The sequence below is a fragment of the Octopus bimaculoides genome, chromosome 25 (genome assembly GCF_001194135.2).
Source record: "Octopus bimaculoides isolate UCB-OBI-ISO-001 chromosome 25, ASM119413v2, whole genome shotgun sequence".
Lineage (NCBI taxonomy): Eukaryota > Metazoa > Mollusca > Cephalopoda > Octopoda > Octopodidae > Octopus > Octopus bimaculoides.
The window spans coordinates 18,137,884-18,157,893 of NC_069005.1; the positions used below are offsets into that span (position 1 = coordinate 18,137,884).

Below are 20,010 nucleotides of genomic sequence, written 5' to 3' on the forward strand. Positions count from 1 at the left end.
ATAAAAGACACCATTTCGAGCGTGGCCGTTTTCGTGCGGGTGACACGTAAAAGCACCCACTACACTCTCTGAGTGGTTGGCGTTAGGAAGGGCATCCAGCTGTAGAAACTCTGCCAAATCAGATTGGAGCCTGGTGTTGCCATCCGGTTTCACCAGTCCTCAGTCAAATCGTCCAACCCATGCTAGCATGGAAAGCGGACGTTAAACGATGATGATGATGATGATGATGATTGATACACTAAATTTTTCCTTAAACACTGATTTTCTAAAGGAAAATTTTGTTTTTACAATTACAAACTCTCAGAAGTAGGCGTTAAGGCCAGATTATTATCAGTATTATAATTAATATCAAAACTAGGTGTTACCTTGACTGTATTATCAGAGTTGGAATTACTCTTTCATAAAGTATCAAAAGCTAGTTCAGAGAAATCATCATTAGAGTTAATTCTACAATTCACAATATTGGTTCTACTCGTATCTACAGATTTTGAGTCAAAATACTGCCTATTTCTTCTTTTGTTATGTGCTGCTACAATTTCAGCCAAATTTCAGGTGGTTCGATATGAAAATTTTATACTAAGACAATTAAATAATTTCCCATACTTACTTGAAGGTAGGAAATATTTATCAAATGCAGTAAAGAATTTCCAAAGATTATTGGTAGCTAAGTGAATGGTGCATTATACTAGATAATATTCCTTGATTTAGTCTTACTATTATTTATATATACATTTTTCTTTATAGTAAGATTATTAATATTAGATCTTCTGCTACTGTAATTTTTATTCTTAAAGTTATACATATCATCATAATCATCATCATTGTTTAACATCCGCTTTGACTGAGGGCTGATGAACCAGAATGCTGCACCAATTTCCAATCTGATCAGGCAAAGTTCCTACAGCTGGATGCCCTTCCTAATGCCAACCACTCAGAGAATGTAGTGGGTCCTTTTATGTGTCACCAGTACGAGGGCGAGTCAGGTGGTACTGGCATCGGCCATGATCAAATGGTGCTTTTTATGCACCAGCTGCACAGGAGCCAGTCCAGCGACACTGGCAACGACCACGCTCAAATGGGGCTTCTTTACGTGCCACCAGCACAGGAGCCAGTCAGTGGCCCTGGCAATGATCACGCTCAAATGTTGCTTTTAATGTTCCACTGGCACGGGTGCCAATCAAGCGGTACTGTCATCAGCCATGACAGCAATTTCACTTGCCTTAACAGGTCTTCACAAGCATAGTTTATTGTTCCATGATTGAAGGGTACTCTTAAATGGGCTGGTTATACAGCACTGGCATAGGCCACAGTTATAGTCTAACTTGGCTTGCTAGGTCTTCTCAATCACAGCATATTTACAAAGGTCTCGGTCACTTGTTATTGCCTCGGTGAGGCCTAATGTTCGAAGGTCGTGCTTTACCACCTCACCCCAGGTCTTCCTGGATCTACCTCTTCCGCAGGTTCCTTCAACTGCTAGGGTATGACACTTTTACACACAGCTGTCCTCATCCATTTGCAACACATGACCATACCAGTGCAGTTGTCACTCTTGCACACCACATCTGATGCTTCTTAAGTCCAACTTTTCTCTCAGGGTGCTTAGACTCTGTTGTGTATGCACATTGACATTACAAATCCAGCGGAGTATACTGGCTTCATTCCTTGCAAGTTTACGCATGTTCTCAGCAGTCACAGCCCATGTTTCACTGCCATGTAGCATAGCTGTTCGCACACATGCATCATACAGTTTAACTTTTACTCTGAGCGAGAGGCCCCTTCCTTGTCACCAGCAGAGGTAAGAGCTCTCTGAACTTTGCCCAGGCTAGCAGCTACACTTTTGGAGCATCCACCCCCTGCTACTGACTTGGTCACCTAGGTAACAGAAGCCATCAACGACATGTAGTTTTTCCCCCAGAATGTGATGGAAGCTGTTCTCTGCATGTTTTCAGTGTTTATTGCTCCAGAGCATTTTCCACACACGAAAACTATCTTCCCAGTTAGCCTTCCTTTGATATTGCTGCACCTCTTATGTGTCCATAGCTTACACTGGGTACATCTTATGGAGTTTCTACTTACACCTTTTCTACAAATTGAGCAGGGGCATCTACCTGAAGGGATTTGTGGTTTGTCTGCCTTCCTACTAACTAAGACTTTGGTTTTTGCTAGGTTGATTCTAAGGCCCTTCAATTCTAATCCTTGCTTCCACACCTGAAACTTTTCCTCTAGTTCTGATAGTGACTCAGCAATTAGAGCAAGGTCGTCAGCATAGAGGAGCTCCCTAGGGCATCCTGTCTTGAATTCCTCTGTTATTCCCTGGAGGACTATAAGAGGGGGTTGAGGACTGATCCTTAGTGGACCCCTACCCCTACCCGGAATTCTTCACTGTACTCATCATCAAGCCTCAATTTACTGACAGCATCCCTGTACATAGCTTGTACAACTCTCACTAACCATTCATCTATCCCTAGCTTCTTCATTGACCACCAGATAAGGGATCAGGGGACCCTGTCAAAAGCTTTCTCCATGTCAACGAAAGCCAGAGAGACTAATTATTATTATTATTAAGGCAGCAAGCTTGCAGAATCGTTAACACACCAGATGAAATGATAAGTGGTATTTTGTACGTCTTCATGTTCTGAGTTCAAATTCTGCTGATGTCGACTTTGCCTTTCATCTTTTCAAGCACGATAAAATAAGTACCAGTTGAGTACCAGGGTTGATGTAATTGACTATCCACTCTCCACAAAATTTCAGGCCTTGGGCCTATAGTAGAAAGTGTTATTATTATTATTATTATTATTATTTATAAGGTGGTGAGTTGGCAGAATCATTATTAGCACACTGAATGAAATCTTTAGCAGTATTTTGTCCATCGATACATTCTGGATTCAAATTCTTTTGAGGTTGACTTTGCCTTTTATCCTTGGGGTGGGGTGGGGGAATAAATTAAGTACCAGTGAAATTGACTAGATCCCTTCCCACAAATTCCAGGCCGTGTGCCTATAGTAGAAAGGATTATTATTCTGATTTGAAGGTGGCGAGCTGGCAGAATTGTTAGCATACCAGGCAAAAATGCATTTTGTCAGTCTTTACATTCTGAGTTCAAATTCCACTGAAGTTGGCCTTGCCTTTCATCTTTTCGAGGTCGATAAACTAAGTACCAGTTACATACTAGGATCAATGTAATCGACTATCCCACTTCCCTAAATTTTAGGCTTTGTGCCTAGATTAAAAGCCACAGCCGCTGCCGCCAGCACCACCATCATCATCATCATCATGTACATCAAGACAGTGAGCTGGCAGAATAGTTAGCATGCTGGGTAAAATGCTTAACAGTATTTCGTCTGTCTTTACATTCTGACTTCAAATTCCACCAAGCTTGATGCCTGAAAGGATGAAAGGCAAAGTTTGGCCTTTCATCCTTTCAGGCATCAATGGGGTCAATGTAATCAGCTAGTCTCCCCCTCCCACCCAAATTTCAGGCCTTGTGCTTTTAGTAGAAATGATTATCATTATTATTATTAACCATATATTTAGGGTCTATAGAGTTGAATCTATGCTTGTTAATGTTTATCCTCAATACTTAGTTTTTTACTCATCTTATTTGCATCATTATTCTAGCCATTATTTAGCTTAGTTAAATAAGATTGCTTGATGTAATTATTTTTATAACACTTCAACACATTTAACATTCTATCATTTCTGGGAATATTATTAGTATTTTAACTCTGGATATAGTAAATTTTGTCCTTGTACTCAGCTTCAAATAATGTGTGGTTATATTAATTTTCCTTTTGTGCAAATACAACATCATTAGCTGAAAGCCACAAATATATTTTTAATGATAGAATTTATGATGTTTCTAAGATGATTAAAATTTTTATTCACATACCATAAACACCCATTTGGTTTATGATATGGTTCAGTACTTAAATACAAAGTAACATCAAGGAGGTTAACCTTAGTATAATCATTTTCTATTGAGATAAAGAGACTGAGACACTCAAAGAATTTAAAAAGCTTTTCCTGGAACCTTTCAAGATTAACCTTATTAGGCCTATAGATAATGAAAAGAGCATCATCTCTATATAATCCACCCCCTAATTCAGTTAAGAATGTAAATGCCATCACCAATTAAAGATGTGATTTTCTCCATTCTTGTCTTTGTTGTCTTATACTCCAAATATCTTGAAATTCTTCTAAATGAAATTTGGATCTATTTGTCATTCATGAGGAATTAACATGGCTGTTTATTCTATTTGCATTTATTGGTGTCTGTTGAATATAGTTAACCAAGTTCGTTTAACACTGAGTGCTTTCTGCCTGGATCTTTTAATCCCTTTTACCACAGACCTAGGTCAACCAAAGCTTTGTGAGTTAATTTGGTAAACAGATGCTAAAAGAAACTTGGTGTACACATATGTGTGTTTGTGTATATGCGTATGCATGTGTGGATGTGTTAGTGTCTCCTTGTTTTGACAAATGAGCATCACTGTCATACAAGCAGTGACAATCATTTCTAATAATTTCCAAAAGCATGTTTGACCATGAAAAAAACATTATTTAAGCTGGGAAAAAATACTACAGAAACTTATGAAATGTTCCAGACTGTATATAGATTAACTTTTTTGCTGGCACAAGAGGTTCAAGGATGGTAGAGAGGAGGTAAGAGATGATAAGAAGTGTGGGAGGATGGGGGACGTAGGAACATCAGAACTGGTTGAGAAAATTCGCAATTTTCTAGATGAAGACTGTTGTGTATCTATAAAGACAATAAGCATACACAGTTTGGAGTTGGTCTAGCAACCATACACATATTCATGATTATCTAAACATTTGCAAAATTTGTCAAAAGTTTGTTCCCAGGGTGCTCAGTGAAAAGTATCCTGGAAACCAACTACTTGACAGAGGTGTGCATCAAAACTGTTCCCCACCTTCCCTACAGTCCAGGCCTTGCTCCCCTTGACTTTTGGTTGTTCCCTATGCTGAAGGAAAACTTCAAAGATGTGAGAGGTTGTGTCAAGTATCCTGAACACTCCCACTTTGGAAGACTTCCATGAGGCCTTCACAAAGTGGTTGAAGCACTACAAGTGCATTGAAATGAATCATATTTTGAAGATTAGAGTTTTGTACTTCAAAATCAATAAATATCTGTCCAGAAAAAGTCTGAAAATTTCTGGAATGCACTTTATTAACACACACACACACACACACACACACACACACACACACCCACACAGAGATATATGTATTTGTAACACTCATAAGAACATTTCATTCCTATATATATTGTCTCACCTGTTTAGCCAGTGCATGCATAATGTTGCTATAAATCTCTGGTTTTATGATCTTCAATGTAACTTCAGCAGGTCGGTGCTTGTGTTGGTAGTTATAGAACTTGATGATAGCCAAAGCTTTGTTGACCTAAAGGATCAAAAAAACCATTTTACTGGAAGGGCCTGACACATAAAGGTGAGGAGTGGAACAAAATAAGAAGAGAAGTAGGGTAGGAAAATATAATAAAGTCATGTCAACAAACTATAAAACTTCTAAATCAGCAATCATGTATGTGATTTAGAGGGTTCATAGTTTGTTGTTCATCATCATCACTTAACATCTTTGTTCCATGCTAGCATGGGTTGCATGGTTTGACAGGATTCAGTGGGACCAAGAACTGCATTATGCATTAATGTCTGCTGTGGCAGGGTTCCTATGGCTGGATGCCTTTCCTAATACCAACCACTTTCTATCATGTCTGTATAGTTTTTTGTACCACCAGCATTATTGAGGTCACCATGTAGTTCACAAGACTACAAATAGCAAGGGAGGCGGGGGGGGGGGGGGTCGGTTTTCTGTTAGAGTATGAGAGAATGTGGAACCAGAACAGGTACTTGCAGAAGAGCTGCATGGTTACTCACATTTAGTAAGGGAAGGAGAGAATGATTATTAAGAACTGCAAAGGAATATGTAGTTGAACTGCCTAGGTGATCCCTCAAAGCACGAGGTAAGTGGAAGTGGGTGGGACTATTACAAGATTTAAGGAGAGCTGAAGATGAGGGGATGGGGATACATCTGCAGCTGTAATTGAAGTTGGATAAGGTTGAAGAGTAATAACCAATAAGTCATGAATTGGGGAAGATAGAGATGCAGAAGGGAATAGGAGGTGGAGGAGAAGCAGGATAGCAATGATATAGTTGGAAGGGGAGAATAACCAGAAAGAAGACAAGGAGGGGTTAGGCTGCAGGAGCAGGTGAGAAAAGATAGGCTGAGTGCATGATGATATGTAGTTTGGTACATCGTATGAGTGGAGTGGGGAATAAATCAATGTAATGTGTGGGTGGAGCGCACATAATACACGTTACTTCCAGAACTCAGTTTGCTGAGGTGAATGGCTTGTACCTCATATCGCAAGATGTCCGAGTTCATTGTTATCTCCTCTGTGAGGCTCAGCATTTTGAGATCAACCTTCACAACTTCATTTTATGTCTTCCTGGGTCTCCCTTTTCTACAAGACTCATTCATTCTAAGCCATTGACATCTGTGCCCATTCATACACATCACAACCAAACCATCACAGTCTTCTCCTCCAAGCTACATTTGATTTGTCTAATGCTCAACTTTTCTCTCAACATATTTGCACTTTGTCATATATGCACAGTGATGTTGCACATCCATTGGAGTACACAGGCTTCATTCCTTTTCAGTTGTTGCATGTCCTCTGTATTCAGGGCCCATGTCTCACAACCATGTAGTATAGTTGTTTATATACAAGTATCATGCACTCTACCTTTGATTCTGAGAGAAAAATGTTTTGTTACCATCTTACTCACATTCTAGCAACTATACGTTCAGAACATCCACTTTACCTGACAGAAAGAGAGTCTTATCCACTTGCTTTGGTGTTTGCTAGGTTAACTTTAAAGCCTTTTCATTTCAGGTTTTGTTTTGCTTCCATACCTGGAATTTCCTTTCCAATTCTGTTACAGATTCTGCTATAAGAATGAGATCATCAATATATAGTAGTTCCTGAGGACAGCTAGTCTTAAATTTCTCTGTTTAGCCTGGAAGGCTATGATGAATAGGCAGAGACTGAGTATCAAGACCTAGTGAACTAGTACACTAAATTCATCGCTGTACTCATGGCTAACACTCACTCTACTGACAGTGCCCCTATACATGGCGTGTATGGCTCCAAAAGCTATTCATCTACTTCTAACTTTCTTGGAGATCACTAGATAACAGAGCAAGGGACTCAGTCAAAGGCTTAGAATTGTTTACACAATGAACGAACTGCTTAGTGGTATTTCTTCTGGCTCTTTACATTTGGAGTTCAAATACTGCAGAAGATGACTTAGGAAATAACTTTTTTTTTTTATTTTTGTTAGGTGCATTCAGGAGGAAAGGTAGCTTCCATGGACATTTTGCAGGATCTGAGACTGGAAGAGTTAGGTAATACTCAGATTGGAGACTTAGTCCAAATGCTTGCAATAGACTGGACTCTGCAAAGAACCAAGAGATGATTAGGTTTACACTCAAAAACAGGAATGAGCCCTCAAAACAGCTTCTCTCTATCCAATCTCACTCACAAGACTTAGGTTTTAAAAATTAGAGCAGAAGACACTTGCTCAAGATGCACCATAAGATCAAACCTTGGACTGTTTGATAATGATAGTGAAGCAAAATTCTTGACCACACAGCCATGACAGTTATTAATTTTGCCTTATGTGATCCACCATTGTGTCTATCAGAAACAAGATGAGCTACATTTAACAACATCGACTTCATAATAGGTAGGTGCAAGCACGGCTGTATGATTAAGAAGCTCACTTTGCAACCACGTGATTTCAGGTTCAGTCCCATTGCATGGCTTGTGAGTGAATTTGGTAAACAAAAACTGTGTGAGTCCAATGTATGTATCTATATATGTGTGTATGTCTTTGTGTTTGTTCCTCCACCTTGACAATTGGTGTTGGTTTGTTTACATGCCTGTAACACAGTGTTTCAGCAAAAGAGACTAGAATGAGTAACAAACTTAAAAAATAATACTGGAGATTTGTTTGACTAAACCTTTGAAGACAGCACCCCAGCATGGCCACACTCCAATGAAACAAGTAATAGAAATACGATAAAAAATAAAAGGTTCAGCAATCAAGCTTCTATATAGTAACTTCATCAGCTAGAAATATCAAAATCTCCTTCGAATCTCTCCCTATCATCTTAAGGAAAATGAAGGAAACATTAGACAATGTGATCTTACATGTATATAAAAAAAAGAAATGGCGAAGATCATAATGCCTTTCACCATAGGTCTGCTCCATCTGAGGCAATCTATGGCTAGACAAGCTAAACAACAACAAAGGTTCCAGCTGAAGAAGTGTTGATAGATGTTGATGGGTAAAAAAGAAATAGAGTAGCAAAACAATCCTTACCATTCCAGAGAAAAGACAAGCATTAACATAAGCCTCTAAGTCATTATTGAACATCAAGTTCATTTCAATTGGGTTCTGCCGCCATCTCTCTAAGTTTCGACTTTTTTTTAGATTTATGGCTGGCTTTTTGCTTTGAGGTTTGGTCTTGGCTTTGGTATTAGCAGTACTGACAGTAGCAGCTGCTGTTGTAACAGCCTTTTGTGAATCCAAATTAGCATCTGGCATAGAGCAAGGTTTAGGATCTACTGAACCAGGAACTATCTGGTTTGAAGTGTCTGTAAAACTGTTAACCTCTTCTGTGTCTATGTCAGTGTACAAATGTGTGTGATTCCTTTCAGATAGGAGGACTTCTTCACTGACAAATTGATTATCATGCATACATTTCAAGACATTGACAAAATCCCCTCCTGGGACAGAAACTTCTTCTGAGGTAGAAAACTTTCCAGAGGCAAAATCTTCTTCAGTGGCAAAACATTCTCCAGGAGGAGAGACCAATGTAGGGACAACAGTTTGGCACAGTTCTTTTTGTCTGTGTAATTTATCAGTAACATTTTTGTTTTCTTTCCATGATACCTTTAAGTTTCGTTTTGTGGTTTTTAAAGAAACAGGTTGTTTCTTCTTCCCTTTTGATTTCTTAATGACAGCCATCATTTGATTGTGGAATGATTTGTAGTCTTGATGCCACACATCACTGCTGATTTCTGTCAGTTTCTGCTGTGTAGTCATGAGTTCTTTTATAAAAGCAGGAGTAATGTTTGAAAGTGGACAAACACTCACTGATCTTTCGAAACCAATTGGTGCACTATCATAAAAATAACGAAGCTCTTGCAAACGGTCCTCAAAACTGCCATCATGGTGTGCAGGTCGAAGGACATGAAATTCATCACTGGATCCCTGCAACTGGCTTAGACGAGCATTCAACACTGAAAGAAATAACAATAGAAGAAAAAAAGAAAAAAATGTCAGACACACATTCAATTTTTAAAGAGAAAATGACAGAACAGAAATAAATACCATTTATGTTGTCTCAATTAGTAAACATCAGTGTTAAAACGATTTTTAAAAAAATGTTATGAAACAAATGGAAATATCAGGTCATTAAGAATGAAATGTCTGATTTTCTTATGCCAAAATACAATCCAAAAACGAATATTCACCAAAAAAAGCTAATGGTGTCTCTTTGGTGGTCCAGCACTGGTGTCATCCACTACAGCTTCATGAGACCTGATAAGTCAATTACAGCGGATGTATACATCAACCAAGTGGATGAAATGATGACTGAACTTGCAATTAAACAACTGAAATTGGTCAAGAGAGACAGGTCAATTCTCTTGCAAGACAATGCTTGACCACATGTTGCACAAAGAATGATACTCAAGTTACAGGAACTGAACCTGGAAGTACTCTGTCATCCATCAGACCTTGCACCAACTGACTATCATGTTTTCCAGGCATTAGACAACTTTTTGCAAGGAAAAAATTCAAATCTGAAGAAGATGCAAAAACAGCCTTTCATGATTTCATCACCTCTTGCTCTCCAGAAGTCTTCATTGCTGGCATAAATAAGCTACCGATAAAATGACAAAAGGTGCATACTTTGATTAACTGCATTGCTTTTTGTTGAGCTAAAGTAACATAAACTTTGAGTTCAAAATCAGACATTTCATTCTCAATGATGCGATATTTTAAGATTGGAGAGAATGGTTGAGTATTAAAGGGGTCAGACAATGGTTATTGGAGGAATGATTTTGACAGTGTTGACACATTGTGTAGATGAATAATGTGTGTTGATATTAGGCAATGTATACAGATTGCAGTGGTATGGATGTGATGTATAGAGTTGATGTAGTGGTGACATTAAGTGGTGTATATAGATTGTAGTGGTGAGGACATATAATGTACACAGATAATGTTAATATCAGGTATGTCAATAGATTATAATTGGGTGAATGTACACAAATGGTGTAGTGGTGACATTAGGTGATGTATAGGGTGTTTCAGAAAAATTGATATCATTTTTTTAATCTAATAACTTGACCAATTTTTGTTCATATGATCTCAAATTTTAAAATGTGTAAAACCAACTCAAATTCTGTTTAATGTTTTTTTTTTAAATTTTCAGGTATAGAAATGCCTTTTATTGGAAAAGAAAAGGCATTCTGTATTCAAGTATGCTTAAACACAGTTGAAAAGGACTGTGCAGCATGCATTTGTAAAAGAATATGCAAAAAAATTAACGAACTGTAATGCAGGTTCAGGCATATCACAAAAAAGTTCAAAGTCGAAGGCTGTTTGTACAGGGCAAAAGCATCTGGACAACCACCGATGTCAGAAGAGGGTTGAGTGGATTTGGGAAACATTTTTGCAGAGCCCCAGGAACTCCCTAAGAAGAGCAAGTTAGGAAACCCAGATTCCTCTTACCACAGTTTGGTGCATCACAAAGAAATGCTTGTGAATGACATCCTATAAGCTACAGCTTGTTCAGGCCTTAAAGACAGATGACAAACAAATGCACAAGCAATTCTGTGTTGATATGCAAGAGAAATTTGAAGACAAGTTTGAAAATCATCTTGTTCCTCAGTTGAGCACATGAGGGACTTCCCAAAAGTGAATGTGTTCTGTGCCATCTCCAAGAATCTTCTTTGAGGGAAATGTAACCAGTAAAATATTTATCTGCAAATGCTTCAGAACTGGCTCATTGATAAGTTTATTGCAGATCAACATGAACACTTCATTTTTCAACAAGACAGAGCTCCACCTCACTGGAAACTCACTGTGTGGGTTTATCTCAATGAGAATCTGGCAGGGTAGTGGAGTGGGCATGCTGGTGATGAAGACAAGGTACTGTTGAAATAGCTTCCATGTTCACCTGACCTTGTAACTTTTTCTCTGACGTTATGTGAAGGGACTGGTTTATGTCCACCCACTCTTCCTACAAGCTTAGAATTACTGCCACACTGGAGACTGTTACCCAAGACATGCTGCAGCATATTTGGCAGGAGCAAGACTACTGACTTGATGTGTGCTGTGTCACAAGGGATACATATATTGAAACTTTGTGAAAACTTGTCAAATCATTCATGAACTTTTCATACCTTTGAATTTCTCATTCAAATTTTGATGAATAAATCTTACTTTGCTCAACCTTAAGCCTGTTTAGTTTCATTTACCTAGACTATGTAGTTACTCAAATATTTACAACTCAAATGGTAACAAATTTTTTTAAATACCCTGTATATAGACAGTGGATGTAGGCATGGTCAAGTGGTAAAGGAGTTCACATCGTAATCATGAGTTCCTGGGTTCGATCTCACTCTATGACATCATGAGTATCTTTTACTGTAAACTCAGATCAATGTAAGCTTTGAGTAAAACTGGATAGACAGAAACAGATAGGAAGTTTGTTTGTTGAATTGTATACCCCATGTTAAAGCTACCTCAAGTTACAAGATTTCACACTAATAGAAATTGTAAAGTATGACTACTAATTTTCAGGAGACAGTAATGTTGCCATGACAAGCTTGAACAAAATTTAAGAATTTAAAAACTACACATTCTTCTTAGCTAAGCAGACACTTCAACATTTTAGTTATGATGAAGCTATAGCTAACAGTTAGAAAAATTATAATCATGATACATAAATAGAAGTGTGTGTGACTGTGTATATTTCATATTTTCTTGAGCCATGATGAGAACACACATGCATCTATCATCATCATCATCATCATCAATGTCTGTTTTCATGCTGACAGATGCTGACTAGGCAGAAGACTGCACCAGCCCTTCCTAATAGCAAACACCTTACAGAGTAAACTGGGTGCTTTTTACATGGTACCAGCACCGGCAAGGCCTATTTGTATATATATATTTGCACATCCAACTTAATTTGGATGTGTTGTTCAGAATGCTGTAGATTGCAGTAATTGTCCTGCAAAGTCATCTTGTATAAATGTTAAGGGGAAAAAAAAAAGCACAGATAGTATCAGTTGACAAAATTTTGCCAGTACCAGCAGATAGGCATGCGATATCAGTGTAAATTGTACTGCTTAGTCAGTGATGTTGCAAAATGCTTGTGGGTTATGTATCAAATAAATTAGCTATTAGCTACAGAAGTAGCCTTTGTAATGTATAATAATTTAGATGTGTTGTAAGAATACTGTAGATTGCAGTAATCGTCTTGATTACATCTCAAATAGACATTACCACCACCACCACCACTATCTATCAATATCAACACAATCAACACCACAACTAATACAACCATTGCCATTACCAACCCACCAACACCTTTATCATCAACAACAACAGCAACAATATTAAGAACAAGATAAGCAACTCTATCTAGAATAAAAGAAAATGACATAAGATAATGTGGTACCCTCATGCATTTTAAAAGTTGATCTTAGGTCTTTGATATTAAGTCAATGAAGATTCACTTGAGGTCAAACAACAACAACAATATAATTAACAAAATATGACTAATGCCACAAAATATGATCACTGATACCAAAACCAATACAACCAACATGAGCACTACTATCACCCACCAACTTTTGAATAACTAACTGACATTGATAATAGTATCAGCATAATAACAATATCTGTAGTTACTTATGTTCTGTGTCAATACAATGATGTATGTGTGTGGGAGGGAGAGAGTAGAGTGTAGAGGTTTTATGGCTTAAGTGAGAGGTGCAAGGAGTGAAGTGCCCATGAACCTGTTCACCCTTTGATTAACTGTACTCATACTGTATTTCCCCCTACTTCACCCTTCCAGCTTCTCATTTACATTCTTACATCCAAACGAATAAGACAACATTTTGTTCTCACAAAACAGTTCTTTCTTTACATGTTTGTTGTGGATACATGTTGATTACTGCCCCTGTTGGATTAACCTGTAATCTAAGATGTCTGGAAACAAGTGATCAAGTTGAACCAAAGACAGTAGTGTGAAAAGGAACCATAAAAAGATTAACTTGGTTATTAAACTTGATGGTTTAAAATGCAAGAGAAAAAAATCAGCCACTTTGCTTAAACATTAAAGGAAATAATAAGTAACATTTGAGAGAAAATTAGGTCAGCTGCTCAAGAGGTTACTTTTTAACTCAGACCCTACTTTTCCATAGATCTAATGTGGTGCTAAAAATGGTATAGCTCTTGGGAGTATGGATTCAGGATCAGATTTGACATAATGTACTGATAATTAAAGAAAGCCATAAGTTTCTATGATGATTTTTCAGAAAAAGGAAGGTGAAACTCATAATGAAAAACCTCTTCTGGCTAGTAAAGGCTGGTTTGAAAGGTTTAAGAAGCCTTGAATTTGCACAACGTAAAAATGACTGGTGAAGCTGCCAGCATTGATACAAGGAATGCTTCTAATTATTCTGAGTGGTTGAAGAAAATGATTGATGAATAAAGGCTACACACAGAGCAAGGAGACAATGTTTATGAAACTGTACTTTTCTGAAGTGCATACCTGCTAAAAGTATTTCTTAAGATGAAAAATCAACACTGTCATTTAAAGCTTCCAGAAATCATTGGATACTTTTTCTGTGAAGAAAAGCTACTGATAATATCAAATTAAAGCCCCTTCTCGTGTATTACTCTGAAAAATCTCAGTGCTTTCAAAGATTATATAAAGTTCTATCTACCTGTGATTTGGTGTTCAAATAAGAAGGCATAGATGATTAAGAGCATTTTCAAAGAGTGGTCTACATTTTGTGTCTGGCTGTTGAGAGGTACAGTACCAAACAAAATATCTTAAGCTTTACTCTTTTAGACAAAGCACCAAGTCATCCAGTGAACTTTAATGAGCTTTCTGATAATGTGAGAGTAGAATACACATCCAAGTATAACTGCATTAAAAGTACACATGTCTGTAGGATACTCAGTTACTTAAATGTTTATTTAGTGAGCTAATAGTACTGCTGATCAAACAAATGCTCACTGTCAAAACCAAAGGAAGATCCTCTATAGAATGTGCATATCTTTTACCATTATATTTGTATTTGTTTCAGTTGCTGGACTGTGGCTATACTGGACACTGTCTTGAAAGATTTAGTTGAAAAAATTGACTCTGTACTTATTAAAGCTTGGTACTTATTTTACTGGTCACTTATGCCAAACCACTAGGTTATGGGGCAGTGATCAAACCAGCACCAATCGTTAAGTAATGGGGGAGAGACAAACACAAATACAGACATAAATGTGTGTATATGCAAATTGTGTGATATGTATGTTAAAGAAAGCCACAAGTTTCTATGATGATTTTCTATATACACGCACGCACACACACACACTGTTGTGGCATAGGTATGTTGAAAATGAGAGGTGACATAAGTTGACGTGGTGGTGAAGATATGTAGTATATATACTACTACAGATGAAATGTTCTGACATCAGCTGGTGTGTATAAACAGCGAAACAATTGATGTAGAAGAGAAATCAATATAAAACTGATTAATAATCTCACAGGCCACCAATTCTTTGTGATTGCAAATTTCACGGAAAAGCTTCTTCTTCTGTATTTTTGCATAGACTTTTGATGAAACTGTCTTTGGGTGAGATGAATAATGTTTGATCAAACAGGAAAAGAGGCAGCCTGCAAAGACAGAAACATATTTTGAAAAATACCAATAAAATAAAAGTGAAGCATGTAACCATATTGTCGTTGTATTGTTTAACCCCAGGTCAGCCCAAGTGCTGCATAAGTCTGATCAAAGATCTTCTCATCATGACCATCTTTTTTTGTCTTTTATTCAAACAAAGTGATGCAATGTTTTTTCACCTCAGGTTAGTTCTGATCCAGATTTCTAATTTAAAAATATTCCAACTGGGACCATCACAGCTTTTATTCAGATATAGTGTATCTAAGACTACATATTTTCTCTTCTTCCTTGTTGTTCAACCTCAGGTTAGCAATGAGCCGTCTGATCAAAGGTGTTCCAGCCATAACTATCCTGTCTTTTTATATAATTATGACTACATTCAAGGAAAACTGCTATTTCTACCAAGTTTAACAACTGCACAGAAGGCTCTCCTCTCACCTCATTGTTATGTTGAAGGTGTTATCATTATTTAATCCTAGTTCAGCCTTCATCAAGCAACCATAACTATTCTTCCTTTTGGAACTACATCATCCAGTGTATTCCTCCTTTATTTCAGTCAGTATGGTGATTTGAGAGAGAACTAGCTGCCCTTTCTAGGTCAAGTAACTGTTGTATTAATGAAGTTATTCTTTTGCATGCATTATTCTTATCTCCTGTTTCTATTCCTCTCTCACATTCTAACCTCTCATCACCTGGCACAAGGCCACATCCTCCTATGACCCCACTCCTCAAAGGCTCTTTGTCTTGCAAGTTACTTGGTGACCCTGCCAGTGCTGGTGCCATGTAAAAAGCATCCAGTCAACTCTGTGGGGTGGCAGGTGTTAAAACCATTCCAAAACAGACAGTGAAGCCTGGTGCAGTCTTCTACCTAGCCAGCTCCTGTCAAACCATCTAACCCATGACAGCATGGAAAATGGATGCTAAATGATGATGATGATGATGATTTTAATCAAGCAAAAAGGCTCTGTGGACATTTGACTTGCAAAAAATAGTAGCCAAATTAGCCTTAAAGAACATGCTGGATGATATTGTCCTGGAATCCCTGCACATAGAAAAAAAATAGAATGGTCATGACTGGAGTGCTTTTCATCAGATGCCTATGAAATCAAGTTTGACCTGGGATTAAAACAATAACATCTCAATACTCTTGCTGTAATTTCATCAAAGGTCAACTTTGTCTTTTGCCCTCTTGGGTTAAGATAAAGTACCAATCACATACTGAGAATTGAATACACAGACACACACACACACATAGGTAAAGTAAAAGTAAGTTACTCTCTCAACTAACTTAGCTTTACCCAATAGAAGTCTACTTTTAGCCAAGTATCTCCCTGCAGTTGTCTCACTAGGAAGATTGTATTTGTGGTGTCTCTACAGAGAACAATGCCAAACTACATCTTATCCAGGTCTACTCTATCATAGATCAATTAGACAATGACTCTCTCCTTGATCTTTATAACTTGGTCTAATAGTTTGATTCCTCTGAATAATTACTTCTCTCTGAGGCATAACCTCTGCCCTTGTTGTAATTTATAATGATAGTGTGATGCCATTCACTAGATGTCACACCTTCCTGAATGATTTGATGGTGATAATCTTGTATCATACTTCCCCAGATATTTTAAGCATCTCCACAACTATCTTCAATGGGCCTACACCTTCTCTCTCATATCCTTGTTTACTTTATCTACTACACTGCTGTCAACTTGAATAACAGGTCCCTGTATGGTATCAACATGGGGTAATTGCTCTTTATTCTATGCATTCTCCACCTTCAGCAGCTTTTCATAATAGCACATTCACATCAGTTTCTTTTGTTCTATATCAACAGTGAATTTGTTTTCATCATTCCAAAAACACTTCTCACCAATTATTTCTCAGTTCTCACTCACACATTGTCACACAATCATGAACACTTCACACCTTTGATCCTCAAGCTGCAGTACTTATGAAAATCTGTTCCTTTCTACTTTGCCTTTAGCCAAGTACAACTAATACCTAGATGTCCATCTAGTCATTAAGTAACGCTCCTTACTATCACCATATTCCTAGACTTTTCAAGCCTGTCTCTTAGTCTGAACTACTCTATCAACTTTATCATTCCACTATGATGTTATTTTTGGCTTAGCTAGAACTTTGCTCCAACCACATGCCTGATCTGTAGCCATATTTTGTGGAAATTCCCAGATGTCAACAATGCTACAGGTTTCTAAATCTTTTCCCTATAGTCATATGCATCATTTAAATTTTCTCTAAATATAGTCCCACTTGCTGGATCTTTTAGATTCCATGCCTTCCTTCTCCATACCATCTTTTGTTTGCGTCTGCCAAGTATTAGAGCATTCTTCACCAGGAAAGGTTTTGATACTCACAGTAACCCTTCTGTCAAATTTCCTGGTGAAAATATAATCTATCTGATGTGTGTGCATCAGACTTGTAGATGACATGGTGGCTGTCTGGTTTCTTAAAGTTGGTGTTGCAAATTGTTAGATCAGTTACATCAAAGAACTTCAGAAGCCTTACATGCCCTCATTCTCAAGCTATAACCATAGCCTCCATGTACATTAGCAAAAGCCATCAATGTGTTGGCCAACATGGTCATTAAAGTCACCAGCAACAATAATGTGGTCACTGTCAATGAGTTTGCAGAAGGGACTCATAAAAGTGATATCTGTTCTTCTGGCAGTGCCGCTTGTGGGGTGTATGCCAAGATAAATGTTGCCTATAATTAGTCTCAATTTATCCTATTGCATACCCTGCCTACCACAATAACTTAGTTTATCTATCCCTCAGCTAACAGTATGCCTACACCATCTCTGTCTCACTATTGCTCAAGCTTAGACTAGTCTTGAAAAATACATTTACTTCTGCACGTGCTCCTCAACTGGGATTTGCAGATAAACAACAGGAAGAATGTTGTCCCCAGCTTTTCCTAACTGAATTATGGTCCACGATTCCTCTAAAATTGATTCGTCCCTTTGCTTCTTTTATTACTTATCTCCCCCATAATTTTTATTTACTTTTTTAATGTAACCAAACTGAACAATTACCTTCTTCTTCTTCTTCTTCTTCTTCTTCTTCTTCTTCTTATTATTATTATTATTATTATTATTATTATTATTATTATTATTAAGATTAAGGCAGCGAGCTGGCGAATCGTTAGCACGCCGGGTTAGCGGTATTTCGTCTGCTGCTACGTTCTGAGTTCAAATTCCGCCGAGGTCGACTTTACCTTTCATCTTTTCGGGGTCGATTAAATAAGTACCAGTTACGTACTAGGTCGATGCAACCGACAATCCGCCTCCCTCAAATTTTAGGCCTTGTGCCTATATTAGAAAGGATTATTATTATTACAACCGGCTAGAAATCTCGACACCGTAAACGAAACTGCCTTAATTTTAAAGTATGAAAATATACTTCGTCGTTATTTAAAGAATGCGTTATATAATAATAAAAACCTAAAGCATTTCTTCTTGTTGCTATTATCATATTCCTGATTAATTTGATATTTCTTGACAGATAAATCTAACAAACTGAAGAAAGAAAATATAATGAAATATATAGAAGATAAAACAGAACTTACTCGAACGGCAAACCGTCGAACAGCGTGGTATGAGTGACATATTATTGTCGGATGAAACGTCCAGCTTGTAGCATCACAGAGCTGAAGAAGTTAAGCGGGACAGACATTGTGTGTTGGCTGACACAATTATTTATCAAGTTCGAAGAAGATGGTGGTGATACATAAACACCACTACAGGATGCTCTATTACCTCGTGGTTCAAGTAAAAACAAACTTCACGTCTGGGTACATGTATGACAGCCAGGTTAAGAAGAAGTGGTAAAGAAAAGGTAACATAGAGAAATTCCAACTTCGGCTAGAGAACTGTATAACGTAAGAACTTCAACGGTTCAACTGAATTAATTTAGAGCGATACTGCATGTGTTCAAACGACACAACCTTGGCTTAGAGGACACTAAGTGAAAGATCTTCAGATCATAATGGAGTAGGAAAAAAATCGAGAGTTACGTCCCTTAGAGAGAACCCGCTTCTCTCCCCTCCTTTATTTCTCTTTCGTTGGCTAACCACAGTTACTTTGATCCTTCTCCTGACAATAACGTTTATTATCTTCCCACATCAGTTCTGGTTGAAACCTGGTGATCAGGAAAAACCGAAGATAATTAAACTCTCAACTAAACCTCTTTCAAGCACAAAGATAGACATCCTCTCAAAAGGGTTAAAATTCACCCCAACACCACGCAGAGTCAACCAAAATGAAGTGAAGGACAGTATAATAGAATTCAGTAAAAAATTAAGACTCACAGAAGCATTAACCTATTACAATACTGAAGATGACTCATTAGTCAAAAACAAAAGTGAACACATCTCCCACAAAGGAAGAAATAAAAAGTTTGATGAATTCTGCAACCACATTGAGAACTTCTCCTACCACACCATACATAAACAGACAATTAACTCAAACTTTAGCACTACACAATGGAAGGGACTAACAGAACTTCAAAATAATGAAGATATTACGATTAAGGAAGCAGATAAAGGAAATGCAGTTGTAGTAATGGACACATTATACTATAAAAATCTAGTCATTTCCATGCTTGATGACTATCAACATTACGAAAAAATCACAAAAAAATAAGGAAAACCCTGTCCTCACTAATTAAAACCCATGGAAAAGAACTGACAACCAAAGAAATCGACTATTTAAGAAACTTTAAATGCAAACCTAGCCTTTTCTAAGGTCTACCAAAAATCTACAAAAGCCAGACTACAAATGAAACCATTAAAAAATCACCAAAGACATACATACACCAAACCCAGGGGACCTAAAATTACGATCCATTATAGCTGGCCCAGCCTGTGAAACACACAGACTAAGTCTATTTATGGACATCCGCCTGAAACCCTTCCTTAAACACATCAATAGCTATATCAGAGATAACTTGGACAAGTT

General features: G+C 37.5%; 1 protein-coding gene across 4 annotated transcripts in view; it reads right to left on the reverse strand.

Annotated features, from left to right (window-relative positions):
* LOC106880721 (DNA-directed RNA polymerase, mitochondrial) overlaps positions 1 to 19,137 on the reverse strand; it is a 120,272-nt gene extending 101,135 nt beyond the window's left edge. For all 4 annotated transcript variants that reach the window (XR_008266737.1, XM_052976558.1, XM_052976557.1 and 1 more), the window contains exons 1-4: positions 18,621 to 19,137; positions 14,902 to 15,030; positions 8,430 to 9,352; positions 5,299 to 5,424 (exon numbers count right to left, since the gene is read on the reverse strand). Coding sequence is in view for 3 of the 4 variants with exons in the window: in XM_052976558.1 (XP_052832518.1) it covers positions 5,299 to 5,424; positions 8,430 to 9,352; positions 14,902 to 15,030; positions 18,621 to 18,660 (1,218 nt within the window). In the remaining variant the exon portion in view is untranslated. The remainder of the gene's footprint in view (positions 1 to 5,298; positions 5,425 to 8,429; positions 9,353 to 14,901; positions 15,031 to 18,620) is intronic.
* Between the last annotated feature and the right edge of the window lie 873 nt (positions 19,138 to 20,010).